We start from the raw sequence: 19763 nt of genomic DNA on the forward strand, positions 1-19763 counted from the left end.
AAGTTTCAGCAAACAGTATTGGTGCAGCAGACTGGTTGCTGTTTTTGGCCTCAGAAGTACTGTAGCAGCCTTTCAGTGGTGCAGCCTGTGGGAAAACCCTTGCAAGCCTTTGAGATGCTATGGAAAGGAAAAATAAATGTTAATTTTTATTACTGCACATTGTTCAATTTCTGCCCTTTTATTAACTATGTAACTGAACAAGTGTGATGGGGGTGGTATAAATTTACAGAGATTGGATGCAACATCATAGTTAAAGTTGAATTAAGTTTTGAACTTAAAGCAGAAATTTGGCCTCTTTGACATGTATAAAGATGACAGTATATCCTCCCCAAACTTACAGCATTTACTGCTTGAATACAGAATTAATATTGAATAGCTCTGTTGGCTGACTCTCAGTCATTATGGATTCTGCCTTTGGCACAGCAGTCAAGATGCTGGAGTTTTGATTTCCAGTTGGCTCTGGAGAGAAAAACGTGAATTCTGAGCAGCTACATGCTTCCTATTTATTTTCAGCCTAGAGGCATAGCACAAATAGCTTTCAAAGATTAATCTGTATGCAAGATCTATTAAGTTAGAACACCTGGAATTTGCATTAATTTCCCCTTAGATTCAGAATAAGATGTTTTTGTGAAATTTGGAAACACTTCCCACCCTCGTCAACAGAAAAAAAAACTTCCTACAGATTACAAGAAGCCCAAACATGGCCTGAGTTCCTCACCCTGAGTTGCCATGGCCTTTTGCTGAGCAACACAGACACCCCCAAACTTGTATCAATAAAAACTTCCTATGTCCCCTGATGCTACTCTGCATAGTCTTTTTAGTATAGCTATATCCCACGTTAAACTAGTCCAGGCAAAATACACCACCGTCACCACGTCAGAACTTCTCAACTATGCAATGTTCTATGTCCCACACGTTACACCCATCAGTCCTAGATCCCACTTCCCAATCCCATTGCCATTTACTCCTCCTGCTCCAATTACAGTACAACCTCCACACTTCACACAGAAACTGCAATCTGATCTTCAATCCACCATTGTCTCTGCAGTGTCTGCATCCATGGTGACAACAAAAATGGTGTAAACAAGCCTAGGAATAACTGAGAAGCAGGAATCTAATTACTGTTGATTATTTGTTTGCAAGGTGCTTTCCATGCACCCAAAAAAGGAATGTTCCCTGCCCCAACCAGCATACAGCTTAAGGAGAGATAAATGTAGGGAACAAGGACCAGATCCTGAGCATCCCAAAGAATATGGGCCAGATCCACTCCCCAAATATTTCCCTGCTGTGTAACTGTACATGGCTGACTTTAATACACCTGGGGTGAAATTCTGGCCCCATTCACATACGTGAGGATTGCCACTAGTTTTAGTGGGACTAGGATGACACCACTGGTGGGTTCCCCCCTTTCAGTGTCCCTCCACAGATTCCTGGTTTACAGTGAGTGTAATCTTCAGGTTCTTGTGAAGGCTCCAGCTATAACATCTGCTGAAGCGTAGCTCCACCCCATCCATTCTCCATGGTGATTTCTAAATAAAACAAATTGGGAACTCCTCCAGCTCCTGCCTGCTGTCTCTAGTAGCATGGCTCCTCCAAGGCAGGATGACAGAATGCTGGCAAATCAATACCGTGGGGGTGGTGGGAGAGCAGGAGGAGGGCGGACAGGGAGAAGCCAGTCCTGAAACTTGCCAATTTTCTGTCCTGCCTGCGGATAAATAGGGAGCGTCTGCTTCCTGGGTTTTCCATCCATGCCCTAGCCCACCCACAGTGACTTCGCCACTTTATTATAAATGCAAAAGGGGAGTGAGAGAGATTAATAAAAGGCCTTCACAAAAGCCAGGAAGGTGATTATAGCTGAGCGTGGTCAGATTATTCTACCACCCATCCAGTCACTGTCACTGAAGCGTTGTTCCATATTTAGCACCTGACAACTGTGCCTAGGACTGGAACTCCCAGCTCCCCTTTTCCTCTCTCTCTCCTGTCTCTCTGCTCCCTGCACAGGTCTCAAAAATTTGCTCCCTCTCTTTCCTAGTGGGAAAGAGTACCAGCACCTGAGAGGATGGCTGAAAACCAGGAGAAGCCCAGCAACACCCAGAATGGTGAGGCAGAGCCTGAAAATGCAGAGGAGGCTGAGAAGGAGAAGAAGAAGAAGGAGCTTGAGAATCTGCCACCCTTTGAAATCGTGAAAGGGTAAGAGAGGATCAGTGCAGTGAATTTAGTTTAAAGAGCCAGCGGAGGAGTGAAAACCATGAGTCATTTCCACTTAGCATTGCACACTATCTGTCCAGGGGAAAATTTCTGCCTGAAGGTTTAATGTTGGCTAAATAAGAATGAAATCTGGGGCCAGTGCAAGTTTGGGAAAGGATTATTTAAAATTTGTTCATGTTATACTGCTTGTAATTTTACTACAGCTTTAGCCTGTAACTCAGTTGAAGTTGCTGGATGAAGAGCAAATAACTAGCAGTCCTGTGGCACCTTGCAGGCTAACACATTTATTAGGTCATGAGCTTTTGTGGGTAAAATCCACTTCCTCAGATGAATGGAGTAGAAGAATTGAATACAGCATTTATGTGGGGAGAGAATAGGGAAAAAAGGATTATCTGTCACTATCGGGACTAGTAATTAATGAAGCAAATAACATAGGATGCATACCATTCCTGCAAATATCAAAAGTGGGGAAGTTGCCTTTCTAATGCATAAGATACAGTAAACTCTTTCATGTTCTGCAGCCCTGGGACTGGGAGGTGGCCGGATACTGAAATATTCTGGATAACAGAAGTATAACTAGCAACACATACCACTAAAGAAAAACAAGACTAGATATTAAGAAACAAGGATGTATGCAGAGTACTTTATTTACCAACAACAGCAGTATTGTACACTGTAAACTTATGCTGTATTTATTTGTATTTCACTTTCACTATCCTGTACTTATGGAAAACATAACTGAAATTTACTGATGGTTAAAACGCCAGTTATTGGAGCGTTCTAGATGATAGAATGCCAGATATGACAGAGTTTGCTGTAATTATGATCTCTGTTCAGGCCAAAGTTAAACACACAAAATTTGTAAATGAATTCCAATTCCTATGTCTGTCTCTCTATAATCTTGTGGTAAAATTCTTTTGTAGAAAAGTGGCTACTTTTAATCCATTATTTAATGTCCAGGGAGATAAAGAGGTTCACTGCTTTTGTATGGGATAGATTCAAAGCAGGTTGTAACACACAGGCTCCATATGCTATAATTTACGTGGTTGATTCTACCACTGCACACACAGGCAGTTGTCAGTATCAGCAAGATAGGAATTAGTCCTACTGGTTTCAATGGGATCACTAGTCCAGAAAGGTACTTCTTGGTTTAATATAGAAGAATTGGGACATATTGAAATATTGATTTCTCAAAGGACTCTTGTTTGCAATTTGTTCCGTTGCTGTGTTCAGAAAAAGACCAGTCTCAGCACTAATGGGGTGAGCTGACACGGGAATGCAAAGGAGACTCTTTACTTCAGGGGAGTTGCAAGGCTCCTACAGAGGTCCAGGGAAAGTTGCTGGGTTACCTTTCTTAGGGACTATCATCTGTCCATAGGACATAGAAACTCTAGGCAAGAGTAGTGAAAGCTTCCCAACACCCATCCCCATCAAATAATCTTCAAAGGCTCTAAATTATTGTCAAAAAGACCAAAACATGTACAGAATTCTCCAGTGCTAAGCAGTGTAATGGCAACAGATGGGACAGCTTTCATCCTTTGTACTAATTATATAACGCAGCAAAAGAGTGACACAGTAGCCAACTTTTACAAATTAAACTTAAAATCCAAGATTTTCCATAGGTCTAACTAGCCCCATGTCTCCTGGAAGTCCTTCTTTTTAATGGTAGCATTAGGAGCCCAGAATACCCACTTGTTCCCTCAATCCTAGGACCCTAAAATCAGCCCTGAAAAATAGCCACTGCTGTGTTGCACCTACATTCTGGATATGATAGGGATAGATTTTCAAATGACACCAGGATCAGAGTGTTGGGCTCAGGACCCATCACTGGGGCCAGACTTTTTTTTTTTTGTTTTTTTGTTTTTTTGTTTTTAAAGTCCATGTTAGATTTAGGCACCAGATTCCTAGCCAGTTTTTAAAAGTACTCAGCATAGTGCTTAATTTATAATGAATGAGGTGCTGAGGCTCAAGCAATTGTTTTACATTCATAACTGAAGCAGCAAGCCTCAAGGTGCCAGGGCTATGAACTGCCAAGTCCTACCGGCTCAGTGGTTAATCACAAATTAAGCTCAGACTCGGCAACTCTCACTGGGGGCCAGAGATTTTCCAAACAGCTCAGCACATTGGACACAGGGGCATTTTAGAATTCTGGCCACTTATTTTGGAGTCTTCATGGGTGACGAGCTCTTTGGGAAACTTGGCTGCAGTTGACAGCATTGAGCCTTTCTGAAAAGCACAGCCTGAAGGGGGAATCTTATAAGAGCATGATATAATACACCATACAGCTAATGCAAGCATAGAATGAGGATGACTCAATAGACTTGTGATTCTGAATTAATCATACAGGAGAGGAAACGTGCAGCTAGAAAAAAAGTCTCTCATCGCTCAGCATTTCTAATATGCCTGTGACTGTATTATATAGATGAAGCCGTACACACAGTAGTGACAGACAAAGCTGAGTAGTATATGGGACATCGCCATTGGTCAGTAAGAGGTTCTACAACCAAAGGCTCACATGGTTTCCATGGGGCCATTTTTTTGTCTTTTAGTTTTTGCACTTTGGGCTCCTTATGAGGATTCTCAGCTACAGCTCTTCTCACAAGTGCCCCAGCCATGGCTGCATGCCAGACTGGACCTCCCCCAGGGCAGCCTGCCCCTGCCATCAAAAAGAGAGCACGGCTGTGGGGCTGAAGACCACTGGGCTAGTGGGAACAACTGTAGCTGAGAACCCCCATGAGGAACTCAATGTGCAAAAACTAGATGACAACATGAAAAGTGGCCAGATAGAAGAAGTGATGATACAAGCTGACATGAGCTCTTTCTGGGAAAAAAAAAATGGCCCTGTGGAAACCATGGGAGCTTTTAGTTGAAGAACCTCCTATGGACCAATGGTGATGGCCAATAGAATAGACAACTTTATGTCTGTAACTACCTAAGAACTGTAAAAAAAAAAACAAAACAAAACACACACCCCCCCCAATGAAATATTTGTATAATTTAAGGTGTGGCTTTACCAGAAACATGCCATTATAAAGAAGGTACTTTGTTGTTTGTATTTGCTCCCCAGTTTGCCAAGCCTGTGGGCCCAATTAATAAATCAAAATATGATTCTTTGCCTTGGCCTTTAACAGAAACTTTAATCCAAGAACTGAATACCCCGCCATTACAACATCACCAATAAGAAAGATTCTACAATCAGAATTTTAGCTGGCAATTCTGATCATGATGCATAAGGCAGGATATACTGCAGATCTCTCCCCTCTCACTGTGTTTCCTACACTGGGTTAAAGAGAGCTTTTTGTCCAAAAACATCAGCCAATGTGATTCCAAAACACACAGTTCTGGGTGACAGTGGTGAAAGCTTCCCCAAAAATACCTCCACCAGCAGGTCTCATCTCTGTTCTGGAGACCGTCTTTCAGGCTGAGATCATGAGACCACAGCTCTTTTGATCCTTGGACTCTGTACTGAGATTGACAACATATAGGACAACTGGCATCAGCCAAGTGACTTATGTGGATTAAGAACCATGTGTCCACTACGAACTGGATTAAGATCATAAAACCCATTTCATAAAGGCTACTGGACTTGGTTACAAATACAGCACTGACTGCTTTTGATCACTACTCACCTGACTGAAGGCATCTCAACCAGGAAGTTTTCCTCCCTGCTTTTGATCATCTCTGGGCTTACCCAGCTAGAACTTCACATGATGAGACCATGTCTCACCACTGAGAACTGGGATAGGAATCCTGATGTTGCTCAGATGTGAAAGGAGCTTGCAGACCTCATTTGAGTCCTCTGTAGATACCGGTTGAACCTCTCGTCCGGCCCTCTTTGGACCTGAACAATGCTGAATAAGAGAATTTGCTGGACCACAATAGATCAATAAATGTCTAGCACATTACCAACACTTTCCCTATTTACTGGACTCTTACAAGACATTTAGGGGTAAATTACAGCTATAGTCCAGTAAGCAGCAGAAGTGGTGGTAATATGCTGGACTCTCATTTGGTCCCAGTCAGATCCTCAGGGTACAGGACTAGAGTGGTTCAGCCAAAAAAAGCACGTATTGTACTGGTGTTACCAGTTTTTCATTTTCGGTATTAAACTGTATCTTTCAGCTGGTGGGACGGACAGAACTTTTTAAACATCACGAAATTAGTCTGCTAATACCCTTTGCAGATGGAATGTTTTGAGTTCATCTATATATACACACAAGTATGCAGGTATTTATACCTTACTTATCACTTAGCTACGTGAGGATTGCTCCCAAAGATCTACCTTTTGAGGTCTGTTGAGCTCCAGCAGAAGATACACCCATGTGGGATCATTATGGATATGCTGGGTTACTAAAGGTGAGAAGCAGGAAAGCAAAGGAAGAAAATAGGGAAACTGTAGGGGTCTCTGAAGGAGAAACTGAAAAATCCAGCAAATTTGAGTGTTTAAAAAGCGTTCATATTCATTGGGAAAGCCTGGGACTACAAATCAGAATCTTCTCCTCTTGGTTGTAATCCCAGTTTGGATTTTTTAGCTCTTTATAATATTTTAGTAGAGAAGAGAGACAGTGATCTGGCTAATGAGAGAATTTACAATTCCAAATGCCCCAACACATGTGCTTAATTACACTGTGTATAGAACAAGCCTTTCAATTGTCACCTCGCATTAGGGACATTTTAAGATTCTTGCCAAGTGTTTGATACTGCTGCCTGCAGCTGCAAGAAGTCTGTGCTTTGCAAGTGGAGCTGGCAACCTAATTCTTAAGACCATTAATACCCTTTCCTCAATGTTACAACAAGATTCAGCTCAGCTGTACAAATTCCATGGGATTCAAGCTGATGCATTAATTTATGCTATATTCTTCTGGAGAGAAAATGAGAATCCCTATAGCACACACATGCAGTAGCAAATCTTTGCCCTTTTCCTTAATAGCAGTAGGCTCCAGTCATGTCAAAGCAGCATGGGTCTACTACAGAGTCCTTACGCTGTCATCAATGAACTCCATACAGTTCTACTTGTTAGTGAATGCCTGCTAAAGAGCCAGTGAAAGTAGTATCAAACATTGCTCTTGTGCACAGGTGCAAAAATTATGTGTTTATATGACCTTGAGGACCCCAGAATAACCAAGCATCTCACAATAATTAATTTTTCATCCGCCCAGCACCCATTTGAGGGAGAAGGTATAACCCCTAGTTGGAAGCTGAACAACTAGGACAGAGTAGATTAAGCAGGTTGCCCAAAAACACAGAGGAAGTCTCTGGCTGATCTGAGGAGCTGAACCTAAGACTTCTAAGCTCCTGTCCAGGGCACTAATTCACCCTTCCATTTCTGCCAGTGACTGAATGGAGAGCACAAAGCATATTACGTAAATTCTTTGATTTGGTTTCACCAGTTGTAAAATATAGTACTCATAGTTCCATTTTCACGGGGCAGGGAGGGTCTGAGGTTTAACCTTTGTAAAGCTCTTTGGCTGAGAGTTCCTGTTTAAAAACTATGTGTGGTTATAGCACATCTCACTAAGGTACTTCTCTTGCTCTCTCCCTTTCCACAGGGAACGCTTCCCCGCCTTCTTTTTCAAATTCCAGTTCAGGAATGTGGAATACAGCTCTGGCAGAAACAAGACCTTCCTGTGTTATATTGTGGAGACCCAAGGCAAAGAGTCAGGGAGCTTTCGGGGTTACCTGGAGGATGAGCATGCGGCAGCCCATGCTGAAGATGCTTTCTTCAACAACATCTTGCCCGCTTGTGAGCCCAGCCTTCGCTACAATGTCACTTGGTATGTCTCCTCCAGTCCCTGTGTGCCATGTGCTGAACGGATAGCCCAGATACTGCAGAAGAACAAGAACCTGCGCCTCTCCATCCTGGTAGGCCGTCTCTTCATGTGGGAGGAGCCAGAGATGCAGGCTGCCCTGAAGAAACTGAAGACAGCTGGATGTAAACTGAGGATTATGAAGCCGCAAGACTTTGAATACATCTGGCAGAACTTTGTGGAGCAGGAAGAAGGAGAGTTAAAGGTTTTCGAGCCCTGGGAGGACATTCAAGAGAACTTCTTGTATTATGAAGAGAAGTTAGCTGAGGTTCTGCACTGAAGCCCATGCGAGTGAGGATTTCAGTTTGCTTATTTAGTTTCTTGCTTTAACGGTGGAAGGACTTGTCTGTTTCTGTATCAAGTCAGAAATAGAGGTTTTTAAGGGTATTGTCACTGTCATCTGTGACTCCAGCTCTGCCTAAATCTGACAGTATTAGAGCATCATGAACTTCACCTTACCCACTGCAACTAGCAATCCATTAGTGGTATCTTCTCCACTATAGAGCAAGTAGAGGCATAATGAGCTCTCTTCCTAGCAGACACTTGTCAGTACCTCTAGAAATTCCACTGCCCTGCCCCAACACTTTTTCATTAGGAAACAGAGGGGAGGGTCATTAGGTACAGCAAGAATGTTACATTTGTTTCTGGGTGGATGATGTTTGCACAGCTCTTCTCAAAATACACAAAGACCAAGGCATCTAATTTTGAGCAACAAAGCCTCGACACATGGGAAGCTGGTAACCCTTTTCTGTTTCTCTTTCATCTCTCCAGAGCCAGCTTGTGAGAGATCCCTGACCCAGTGGAGAGAAAAAGCATGATGGGGTTGGACATCTGGGACATGCCTTCAGTCTTCCAGAGCATCTGAGACAGGCAGATGCAACACAAACCTTAGCAAACACACCCTGATGGACTAAGACTACATTTACAATGTAGCAGTTAGGCATTTGTTTTTTTATTTTTAAAATAAACTTGCACTGTCTTTGTTAGCAGGATAGGAAAAGGCTATGTGTTGTGCTTAACTATATGAATCCAGTGGACTTTAGTGGATCAGCAGGACAGCAGGCCCCACATACTAGGGCAGCTTTAGCATTAAACCCCCTGACCTTAGACCCAGGCTGTACACTAAAGAAATATATTGACCAAGTGTGTGTTATACAAAAGCTAAGGACTCTTTTTCGAAGGCAAAACATACCAGGGTATATAGGAAGCGAATCATTTTCATGCGAAGGTTCAGCACAAGGTAGGTGCTAACAGGTCTAGACTGTTACAGGCAGTGTGTGAGGGACTTCAGGTGACATACTAAACACCTTAAGTATCTACCTTCTCCCTTTGGCTTGAGGTGCTCATGCTATAAAGCTGGGAAGGGCAAAGGAACTACACTGCAATCTTACAAGTTTTTTACCTACTTTAAAAATAATTACACCTATCTGAACTATATAGATACAATATGATATTTTCAAGAAGGCTTTCATAATGGTAGCCACTACAGAAATTCACAGAAGCCATGATCCCCATCTTCCCCACACCATCAGATACACATACACACACAAGCTACTACTTTCCACGTGGTGAAGAAACCATGGCCGTATAACCCTTCCATAGAACGTGTCAAACTTGAGAAAGTACAGTGAAATGGGAAGGGGAAATTCCCACACACACAGAAATTTCAAGAGCCAACAGGAGTGTGAATGGAACAGAGAGAAATCTGGGCATGTGACGTCTCAATAAAGCTTACAAAAAATGGTTGGAAAGATCACAGAGAGGCCAATGATGTTGACTCAGACAGGGTTCACACTTTCAGCATAATTCCTGACTCATTGTGGGTTTTGGTTTTGTAATATAAAAGGAACAGCAGACCACAGACGTTAAGAGAGATGGAAAAGACAAATATGGCAAAAAGTTTTACGTGTCACTGTCCCAGTGACACCAAACCCTTGCCAAAAACTTCATGACAAAAAGGACACAAATAGTGGTAAGAAACCATCAACATGCAGAGCAGACAAAAGTTGTGTTGATTTACTGTTTGTTTGTTAGCAGACCCAGAAAATAAATATAAATAAGATATAAAAATCTAAATCCATGCACCTGTTCTTGGCATATATTTGATTGCTTACAGGTCCAATATTCATGTTTCTTATTTGTCAAAATCAATCCCTACAAATTTCCATGGTTGGCTATAGCCGTTATACTCCAAAAAACAACTGTACAAGGGATAAAAGAGCAGTTCACAAAGTATATACGCTGTGCATTATATAGACCATGCATTTTTAAGGTGTTACAGATGCATATGAGAGTAGGACAGATTCACCCATCACTGACCCCTTTGGCCAATTAAAGACTGATATTCATAATCTGCAAAGATTCAGTCATTTTCAACTGAAAAGGAGGAGTGTAACAACATTAAGCTTTTAAAAGGGGGATTTGCGGAGGTCCATCAATTAGACAAAGGCACACAGGCACTCAAGCAAAACATGCTGTTAATAGCTTCTGAATGGAGAAGAGTTTCCATATGTTACATGGATAAAATGATATCTACTAGGGATTCTACTTTAGGTTTGAATTGCTATGCCCTGGTACGTACTTACTATAGCAACAGGCATCGTCAAAGTAAATCGGATTAGTCACTGTGGCAAGGCTGGAGGTAAAGCATACAACTACTATGGTACATATGAGACAGCACTTCAGTATAAGATTCTAAAATCAGCAGAATTATTACCCTTGAATCAAATGCTGCAGAAAGAGACCTGATAAATTATTTTACGTACATGGGAAAAATGTTCCAGAAGACATTTACCGACCAGCGCAAAGCAATGTACTATCTTTGGTGGCCTGCTGGATTCAATATGCTGTTAATTAATTGTTTGTTCACTGTTGTTTAGCAATGCCAGATGTAGAAACAGAAAGGCACTTAGATCACACAATGACTGGCAGTCTATAAAAAAGCTTCGATGAAAAGTAAACATGAAAACCAACAAATGCATTCAGTACTAATCCCCTTCATTTCATAGTAGCCTATTCATACGTGGGCTCTCTCAGAAACTTGAATGCTCTTAGTCATACCAATTACACAGGGCAAAATGAATCTTTATCCCATGCACTTACACTTCCTTTAGAAGTTCAGTCTTCCTATAGAAGACAAAGAAAATGAACAACCCTGGGCTTGATACAGGGGGTGCACTCTGATTCCAAAGCAAGAGTTAGAGAGGTACATACTTGAGACTTGATAGCATGATGATTAAGACACAGAGTCCTGATAAAAGATGAAATATCCCTTATGTTTTGAAAAGACACTAACTTTTAATAACTCAAAGAACAGAGGAAGTCTGCACTTCTGATTTGAACGCTATACTGCTTTATATTAAATAGCAGATGTTGCCACAATTATTCACTTAATTATTCTGAAACACACTAAACAGATACAGATATATATAAACTCTTAATTTCAAACATCTGGAATATTTTAAGAAGTGCCAAACTAGCTCAAAATTCCACATGCACAAATTACAACTGTAAGAAAGCATTACTTTACAGGCAGATGGGTATTCTGAAGGGTGGAAGAACAATGACATCTGGTGGTTGGCCATATGACAAACAGGAGAGGATCCCTGAGGGACGCATATGACCCCAAAGGCTTATCCTAGAACAGCTACTTCCTTTCTGTAACTCCAATCCATGTGTTCCAAACCAGACATTCTTGCAAGTCACTTCCTGCCGTTGGAAAAAACCTAACGGTCATTATTCCCAAACTGGAGGAGACTGGCTCTACTTCATGCACAGCCTTTTCTCTAAATCAATTCCCAAGCCACGTGAATATACAGCAAGGGAAATACACAATCATCTCCGTAAGGCCTCTCCACTCAGAGAGTATAAACTGTGATCTTAATGTCCGTGTCCTCAAACACTTCCTCAAGTAATGCTGAAACCTTATCCCATTCCAGACGGTCAAGTCCACATCCGATCCTGGAAAATAAAGACACCAAAGTGGCTGTAATGAACTATTTCTGACTGAGTTCAGTATAAAGTTCACAAACAAGTCCACAAAAGACTGAGAAACAACTGGGATTAGAAAGTGCAAGCACCTTCTCAAGGGAAAAATACTGGGTATAGTAAGAACCAAAGGAAGTTAAAAACCACACAAGTTTGAATTAGAAATAAGGTGTTTTTTTAAAAACAAAAGACAAACCAAATGATGGCAACAATTAATTGGCATAAACTTCCAAGGGAAGTGGTAGACTTTCCATCTCTTCATGGCTTCCAGTCAAGACTGGATGCCTTTTTGGAAAATATGGTTTAGTCAAGAAAGTTACTGGTTGCAACGGAGGAATAAATGGGTGACATTTTTGGCCTGTATTATTCAGGAGGGCAGGCTAGATGATGTAATGGTCTCTTTTTGGTTTAAAATCAGTAAGAATGGAAAAGTGAAATTACACACAACTCATTGCCCCAAGCGAAGGGATGGAAAGAACCCCTCTTCAGGTGGGCTGAAAAGGTATCTGATCTACTTCATGCATTTCTCTGTGGGACAGTCAGCTTACAACACAAAGGTGAACAACACAACAACAGCAGCTCCTGAGAACTGGGTATCTTAAAATGCTGCATAATAGCTATACGGAATAAAGTACTCCCTGAAACCTCAGCTATATAACTATGATTTTAAGACCCCTTTGAAAGTGAGACCTCAAGACTGATGTTAAAAATATGCAAATTTGGTGGCTGGAGAAGAGTGAGTTTTAACTGCTGGTACTCGCAGTACATCATAAGAACAGATACTCAATGAAAATCCGCTTGGAGGTCTAGACTTATCAAGCATTTCTTCAGTAGAATTCAGCATTTCAGTAGACTATATACGGATCCTCTTTCTTCTGAACACTACAGATTCAGCCTCCATTCTATCTGAATGTACCTAAGGAATGTAAACACAGCGTGGGCTTTCCCAAAGACACACTGCTCTCCAGCAGTCTCCACCCACTGTTGAAGAAAATAAGGGACAAAGTTCCAGATCCCCTTTTAAAAGTTCTGATTCAATACACATTGCCCTGAAGCCTTTACAAACAACCCAGCATCAAATTAGCATACTGTGTGCAGCAGAATTTGGACCTTATTAAAGGTGAAATAAAATCCTGTTTACATCCTAGTTCAATCCCAGACTTGCTTTAAATTAATTATGTGACTGGGTCCTAGACAGACACACACAGGTATACAGTATTAGGTGTCGTACCCAGTCCCCATTAGGTTGCAACTTCTGATATTTTAGCAATTTTAAGCAGCTGTAATTAACACAGCAATAGGTTAACTAATTGATGTAATGAAATTAAGAATATAGAAATAATGTATCTTCTCTCTTGGCCAGAGAACTCATTATTTCTGATCAGATTTCAGCTGCACGACCCAAACAGAATATAAAAATATTAAGAGCGGTATTTGAATTTTTATTTCATAGTAATTACTCAATTCTTAAGATGTCCATTCTGCCCAAGGGACAACAAAATGTTTACTTTCTAGTATCTAATTCTCTTACCTAGGCATGGAAATGTCAGTTACCCCATTGTTCAAACAATGAGTTTTCATGGCTTGTAAACTCTTTTGCATATTCTCATATGTTGGTTTGTGGGACACTTTCTTCTTTGTAATCTGAGTACAGATAAAAAGGTACATTAGCAACAAAGACGAGTTATTTTGTACTTATAAGTACTTTTACCAAAAATCCAGGCTACAAATGTTGTAATCAGCTACCTCTTGGTATACGGTGACTTGAGCTGACTCATTATTTCCATATAAAATGGACAACCATTGGCATTTAGATAAACATTTAGTCTTCCTTAAAAATATTCCTGTTGAAAAACAAAACTCTGTCTTTCCATCAAATGCTGGGCTTATATTTACATCTTGCTCACACAGGTAACCTGAATTTTGAAAAATTATACTTTCACTGAAGTTGCAGGAAAAAACCAAGCTCCTGTTTCAAACAGAGCATTAAAAGCATAGAACACCACAACTTAACCCAGGAGTGGAAAAGCAAACTTTACTGACTGCAGCATTCTAGAGATGCTTTCTCATCACAAATTTAAAAAACGGGCCAGTTTTTCTAACACCACTAAAAGATAAATCCAGGGAAATTACTCATTGCTTGTGTGAGAAAAGGCAGAGAAGTGTCATCCCAAAATTATGTATATACTTGGGGGCAGGGAGTGGGAAGAACAGGAAACATGGTTCCGCACACTGCAATTAATCTTCCAAGGACTGACTGTGCCATGTGTGTGAAGACATGGCAAAAAAAAAAAAAAAAAATCACTCTCTCTGGGCTTGGCACAGTGACTCTGGTACTCCAAGCTGTTGTGCAGTGTAAGGCACGTTGGTGTAAGCCCGTAGATCCCAGATCTACACCAGGGAAGGAAGTTGATCCTGATACGTTTAGTCTAGCTATGCCAATAGTGTGGCTAGAATTGCGTATGTGGTATCAACTTTGATCCCCAGTGTAGACCAGGCCTTAGAAGGTAGATCACAGAAACAGAGGGTTAGAAGAGACCTCAGAAGGTCATTAAGTCCAACTCTCTGCTCAAAGCAGGACCAATCCGAACTAAATCAATGCAAATGAAGTGATGCTTTACTATGACACACACCTGACTCCTATTCCTCTCTTACCAGGTAGTATATATATCTGTCATCTCTTTTCAGTACCGCCACCTCCCCAGACTTCTTCTCTAAAAGGAAAATAAAACACAGCACTGACTTTAATTTTTTTTCCCAATTCTCCTGATTAGAAATGAATTCACAGATGTTAGGAATAATTTTTTAAAAAAAAGTTATTTTTATAAATAAAAGAATGGAGACAAAAAAGTGTTTACTTGCATTTTGTTTTTTGTGTGGATTATACAGAACTTTGTGTATAACTACATTTTCCTGGCTAATCATTTCAGTTTCTCTCCTATATTTTATAAAGCAGCTGGGGAGAGGAAAACCATGGCAAACTGATTGCAAAACACTGTAATAAATATTAACATGACTCAACAGTAGTAATGCCTTAAGTCAATTTAGGAAAAAATGCTTCATTTTATAATTTGACCAGATGTCATCCAGATGGAGTCCCTTTACGTTCACATGTGGCTGACGAAAAAAATAACCCCCTAATTTTGGACATAAATAAGCTTTATACTAGTAGTTATTTGACAGTGTGAAAAATATATTAAAAAAAAAATCAATAAATCCTACAGACACAGTTGGCACCTATGTCAAACCCTGCAGTCACCTGCATGCAATTCTGTGCAATGAAAATAGTCCACTTAAGTCAAAGCATGCTTAAAGTTAAACATGTTTCTGGAATTGAGGTCTCAGATTTTACAATATCGTAATTAAGTTCAGCATCCTCATTGCCCCCATTAAAAAAATACATAGCTTTCATCTCTGTACAACATATCGGCAGCTGCACCCAGGACAACCTGGATCCTGAGAAATTACAAATGTCTCGTTAAACACATTCAAACAATTCTTCAAAAGATGTAAAGTTAGATCCTAACCAAGCAAGTCATTCTGTTAGTTGATATTCGTGTCCCAAAGTCACATGGTAAGGGTAGAGCCCTGTATGGATACAAATTTCTTTGTACAAGTTGAAACTGCTATCTGCTAAACCACAAGGCTCTGCTCCTCAGAGACACACTGGCCAAAGGTGAAGAATATAGAGCAGTTGCTCCCAAGAATCAGCATCCTGTGCTAGCAGCTCCTTCCAGCTGTACTGCACCCAGACCTTCCATGCAGCTCTGTCTGTCGTCACAGGTTTTACTGCCCCGCTTGTGTAGGAGCTAGGAGCAATACAGCTGCACAGCTGGAAGGAGCTGCCCGCATGAGGCACTGAATCCTGGAGGTGGTGGTATCACTTTCTCCTTTGACCATGCTGAGGCACCCAGAAGTACTGCCCTGCAGTTCAGCAGATACTGATTTCTACCCACCAATAGAAATTTGTACCCACCCAGGGCTCTACACATGGCTTAAATTGAAAAGTATGAGTCTAAGGCCCCGGCCTACACTGAAAAACTAAATTTGACTAATTACGTCATTCACAGGTTTGAAAAATGTACACCTCTTTGCACCAAAATTAGGTCAACTGAACACGCAGCATCTTGCTTTGACTTCTGGACAGGTGGATGAGGTACCGTGTTGGAAATCCACCTTTCATTGCTATAGGAAGTCTGTATGTTACTGTGCTACCGTTGCAACTCTGTAGCTGTGCAGCTGTAACTGCCATACCGTGAACTAGACCTTTTTCGACTGTGAACTAACTTATTCACATTGGTGAGTTGTGACCTGTAGCTCATTGGAATATTCATAAGAAAAATAAAAATTGCAAAGCTTAGTTTGGACAAATTTAAATACCAACACACAGGTTGCTTACTTTTCTCTTTACCTCTTCTTTGTCTCTGTTTTCTCTAACAGAATATTAAGTACCAAACATTCTGCCTGTGCTAAAGTCATATAGCACAAATGTAAACAAAACAGGGAGCAAAAGGGTTGAGAGTTATTATGGTAGTCCCCCGAAACCATGGTTAAGCTCAGGGTACAAATGCAAAAGTGGATCATATCCCTGCCTCAAATAGTTCACAGCAAATTTATGAAGCACCAACATGGCCAGTCCTAGAGTAAGCCTCTATGTACTATGGTAAGAGATGTTATATAAATATGTTGGGGTAAACAGGGAATATTGTTAGAGGTTGGGACTTGCCCATAGGCTGTTGTAGCCTACCCTCCCCACACACAAAACTCACGCTGATCCAACAGCTCTTGTATACCACCAAACTTCTTCTTAAATAGAACAGCTATTCCTGCACCCATGCGACAGTCCTCACTGATGCAGTGAGCCAAAGAGTCCGTTTTGGGGCATGTAAAAAGGTCCCCCTTTATGTACCTGATCTGAAAAAGAACAAAAAATAGCAACTGAATGAAATAATTGTGGACCACCTTTAGTGTGCAAATCATATTAGGAAGAAAAAAAAATAGAGTTAACCGAGGTAGGACAGTATATAGGATAGGTGACTGACCTAAGATGCTTACATTCAGTTACAAATGAATGACTTAATGAAGATTAGCTAAGTGTTAGGTTTATTACCTGCACAGACTATCCCACAACTCATTTGTGAAACCTATATGATAGGTGACAGTTCATTTTTATGAAAAATCAGTTGGGATGAAAGAAAGCTGGACAGGTACAGTTCAATCATAGCCAACATATTGAATAGGCAGCTCAGTCCAGTAATTTATTGAAGTCAATAACACTGGGCTAAACTGTGCTCTGGGCTGATGTAGCACAGGTGTTTTCAAACTCCATTGCACTGTGATTACCTTTCAACAATAAAAATTATTAGATGACACCAGAAGGGAGACGAACCTGAGCCTGTTTGAGGCCAAATGTCCTGGGTGGACCAAAGTTGAAGCTGGGCAAGAGAGGAGACAGGTAGGGGAGCCAGAGCTAAAGCACCACCACCGACCCACAGTTTGAGAACTGCTGAGTGCCACCCTTGCCTCAGCAATATTTCCTTCACAGTTGGGCCCCAAATCAACAGCCACCAATCTCCAGTTTGACAGCTCTAAAGGCTGCTTCACAGAAGTCAGGGTGGCATGCTACATTGCCAAAGTTACTTCTGCATATCTGCTGGTGGGGTGCTGCCTGACCAATAGCTAGGTGCCTGGCCAAAAGCCACTGTTCTGTAGCCAACAATCTTTGAAGGGAGGCAATACCACAAACCCCCAAAATAAACTTGACACCCTCACCCCAATTTCAAAAATGCTAGTTTCTCCCATGAAATCAGTATAGTACAGGGTAAAAGCACACAAAAGACCAGATTGCACAGTCTGTGACATAATTTTTATGGCCATGACACTGGTGGGGCCCTATAAAGGTGGCTTTCTGAATCAGAGCCAAAGAGATTATTCTTTGGCCTTCTGTTACATTATTCCCTATTGTACCTAATTTTCTGTAGTATGGTCCCTGTTACAATGGTATTGGAGCACTTCAGTGTACGTATCTTCAAGGGTACACTTTGTAAAATAGAGAGGTATGGCACAGAGACATACCAAATGATTTTCCCAAGATCCTACAAGAAGTCTATAGCACAGAAGAAAACTGGCCAGGGTCTTGAGTCCCAGCTTAGTACTCCAGCCACTAGACGATTTTCTCCTTTCTTTGACTTTGTTTCAGCGTTTATTTAGCAACAAGAAAGCTATTTTCTTTAACAATACTTAGTTGTATTGAGATTGTGCTTTAAGTACAAGATGTCAAAAGTAAATGCTGCCTGCCTTTTTGAAAGACATTATCGTCCCCTTTTTTAAAGAACAAACAAGAGTTTGAGAGGAAATACATATAAGGACCACTGCAAATTTCCTTAGTGAAGTCACACCGCCGCTTACCAAAAATAGCCATGACATGGAACCAAGTATTCCTAAACTACAATATTACAGCAGTTGCCAATTGGAAAACTTTATTGAGACAGAAGGAAAATATCATTCCTTGAGTTATAATAAAAATAGCAGTATTTAATAGCAGGAACCTCCACTAAACAGTTAATTTTCTACATACTCTCTCTGACTGATCCCTGGAGGGAATGCTGGCCATGGTAATGTGAAGCTAAGTCCAGGATTTCTTCTGCTGCAGGATTAAAGAAAAGCAACATGATTATTAGACCTTTTAAGATGAGCAACAATAACTACAAAGAACTAGGCTGGATGATGTATGGGAGACCAGAACTATGAGAGGTGAACCTGCTCTGGGGAAATGTGCCACACTATACTTGACCTTTCAGAAAAGAGGACACTCCTGAGAGGCTGTGTATCCGTATCAATATCGGCCAACTCATGTTGTAGTAACACATTACATATACTATAACCCGTTAATACAACATGTGCTGGTAAACACTGATACAGACACACTCCTTCTCAAGGGCATCCTCTTTTTTCATATGATTACCCTATAGGAACAAGCAGGTATTTCCAGAGGGAAGAAAAAGACAAAGTCAATCTGCCTGAAGCAGACTTAAGATACACGGCTCCTGGCTTCCAGATGGGCGCCGCAGGGCAGACACACACCTACACTGCCTCACTTAAGGCCCAGGAGACGGCAGACAAAAAAACAAAGAGCCACTGGGGGGCGGGGGGAGGCCACTAATGCGCCCCTTCAGAACCCCGCCCCCACCAAGCAGCATAGGGCTGGGCCCTCAGCACCCCCGTCCCCTGGAGAAGATGGTGGAGGGGAGTCCCCACGAGACAATACATGGGGGAGCACCACTTAGTCTGCCCCTCCACCCGGAGACAACGTGGGGCAGCACCAGAGCATTCCCCTCCCCCCCCGAAAGAGTGGGGCAGCACGACGCAGCCCGCCCCCCGACAGCCTCCCCGCCCTCAGAACTCCTCAGTCGAACCCCCCCCCCCAGGGACGCAACTCCTCTCCCAGCCCGCGCGCACCGGGGCAGCTCCCGCCTTGCCCGCACCTGACGCGGCTCTGCAAGCGGAGCCCCGAACGACCCGCCAATAGCACGTGGGTCAGCCCAGTTCCTAAACAGCCCCCCCCCTCCTCCCCATAATCCTTTGGTAGAGTCTCGTGGGACGTCAAAGATGGCCACCTCCACCCAATCACCTATCTAGGATGAACGGCGGAGCGCCCTCTCTATGGTAACAACCCAGAACCTTCGAAACTGAAGCGAGCCCGCCGGGATTTACCTGTCAATTTGCTCATGCGCCAAAGACCCAAAGGACAAGGTGCCTATC

The 19763-nt window shown here is 41.8% G+C and overlaps 2 protein-coding genes across 7 annotated transcripts; one reads left to right on the top strand and one right to left on the bottom strand.

Annotated features, from left to right (window-relative positions):
* Positions 1 to 1696: 1696 nt before the first annotated feature.
* Positions 1697 to 9007, top strand: APOBEC2 (apolipoprotein B mRNA editing enzyme catalytic subunit 2). 3 transcript variants are annotated; one of them, XM_074977438.1, is made up of 4 exons: positions 1697 to 1844; positions 2033 to 2190; positions 7758 to 8306; positions 8787 to 9007. In XM_074977438.1, exons 2-3 carry the CDS (start codon positions 2060 to 2062, stop codon positions 8293 to 8295), a joined length of 669 nt encoding a protein of 222 aa, XP_074833539.1. In that variant the 5' UTR covers positions 1697 to 1844; positions 2033 to 2059; the 3' UTR covers positions 8296 to 8306; positions 8787 to 9007. The 3 variants fall into 3 exon arrangements, with proteins under 3 accessions (XP_074833539.1, XP_074833538.1, XP_074833540.1); XM_074977439.1 differs by lacking the exon at positions 1697 to 1844 and adding an exon at positions 6331 to 6435 and having other exon boundaries at positions 2058 to 2190; XM_074977437.1 differs by lacking the exon at positions 1697 to 1844 and having other exon boundaries at positions 1867 to 2190.
* Positions 9008 to 9402: 395 nt separating this feature from the next.
* OARD1 (O-acyl-ADP-ribose deacylase 1) lies at positions 9403 to 19734 on the bottom strand. 4 transcript variants are annotated; one of them, XM_074977442.1, is made up of 6 exons: positions 19716 to 19734; positions 18580 to 18648; positions 16772 to 16916; positions 14658 to 14716; positions 13534 to 13646; positions 9403 to 11975 (listed from the first exon to the last, which is right to left on the bottom strand). In XM_074977442.1, exons 2-6 carry the CDS (start codon positions 18613 to 18615, stop codon positions 11873 to 11875), a joined length of 456 nt encoding a protein of 151 aa, XP_074833543.1. In that variant the 5' UTR covers positions 18616 to 18648; positions 19716 to 19734; the 3' UTR covers positions 9403 to 11872. The 4 variants fall into 4 exon arrangements, with proteins under 4 accessions (XP_074833543.1, XP_074833541.1, XP_074833544.1 ...); XM_074977440.1 differs by lacking the exon at positions 19716 to 19734 and adding an exon at positions 19487 to 19570; XM_074977443.1 differs by lacking the exon at positions 19716 to 19734 and adding an exon at positions 19487 to 19505 and having other exon boundaries at positions 18580 to 18645.
* Positions 19735 to 19763: the final 29 nt, after the last annotated feature.

The sequence above is a fragment of the Carettochelys insculpta genome, chromosome 26 (assembly GCF_033958435.1).
Source record: "Carettochelys insculpta isolate YL-2023 chromosome 26, ASM3395843v1, whole genome shotgun sequence".
In the NCBI taxonomy this organism is placed as follows: Eukaryota; Metazoa; Chordata; order Testudines; family Carettochelyidae; genus Carettochelys; species Carettochelys insculpta.

Bases quoted from the DNA above. Each gene is read 5' to 3' on its own strand.
- APOBEC2 (XM_074977438.1), top strand. From the start codon at position 2,060: ATGGCTGAAAACCAGGAGAAGCCCAGCAACACCCAGAATGGTGAGGCA. The intron at 2,191-7,757 runs GTAAGAGAGGAT...CCCTTTCCACAG, and splicing joins CCCTTTGAAATCGTGAAAGG to GGAACGCTTCCCCGCCTTCT.
- OARD1 (XM_074977442.1), bottom strand. From the start codon at position 18,615: ATGGCCAGCATTCCCTCCAGGGATCAGTCAGAGAGA. The intron at 14,717-16,771 runs GTGAGTTTTGTG...TTTTCCTTTTAG, and splicing joins ACAAGAGCTGTTGGATCAGC to AGAAGAAGTCTGGGGAGGTG. The intron at 11,976-13,533 runs GTAAGAGAATTA...TTTATTTTCCAG, and splicing joins ACTGACATTTCCATGCCTAG to GATCGGATGTGGACTTGACC.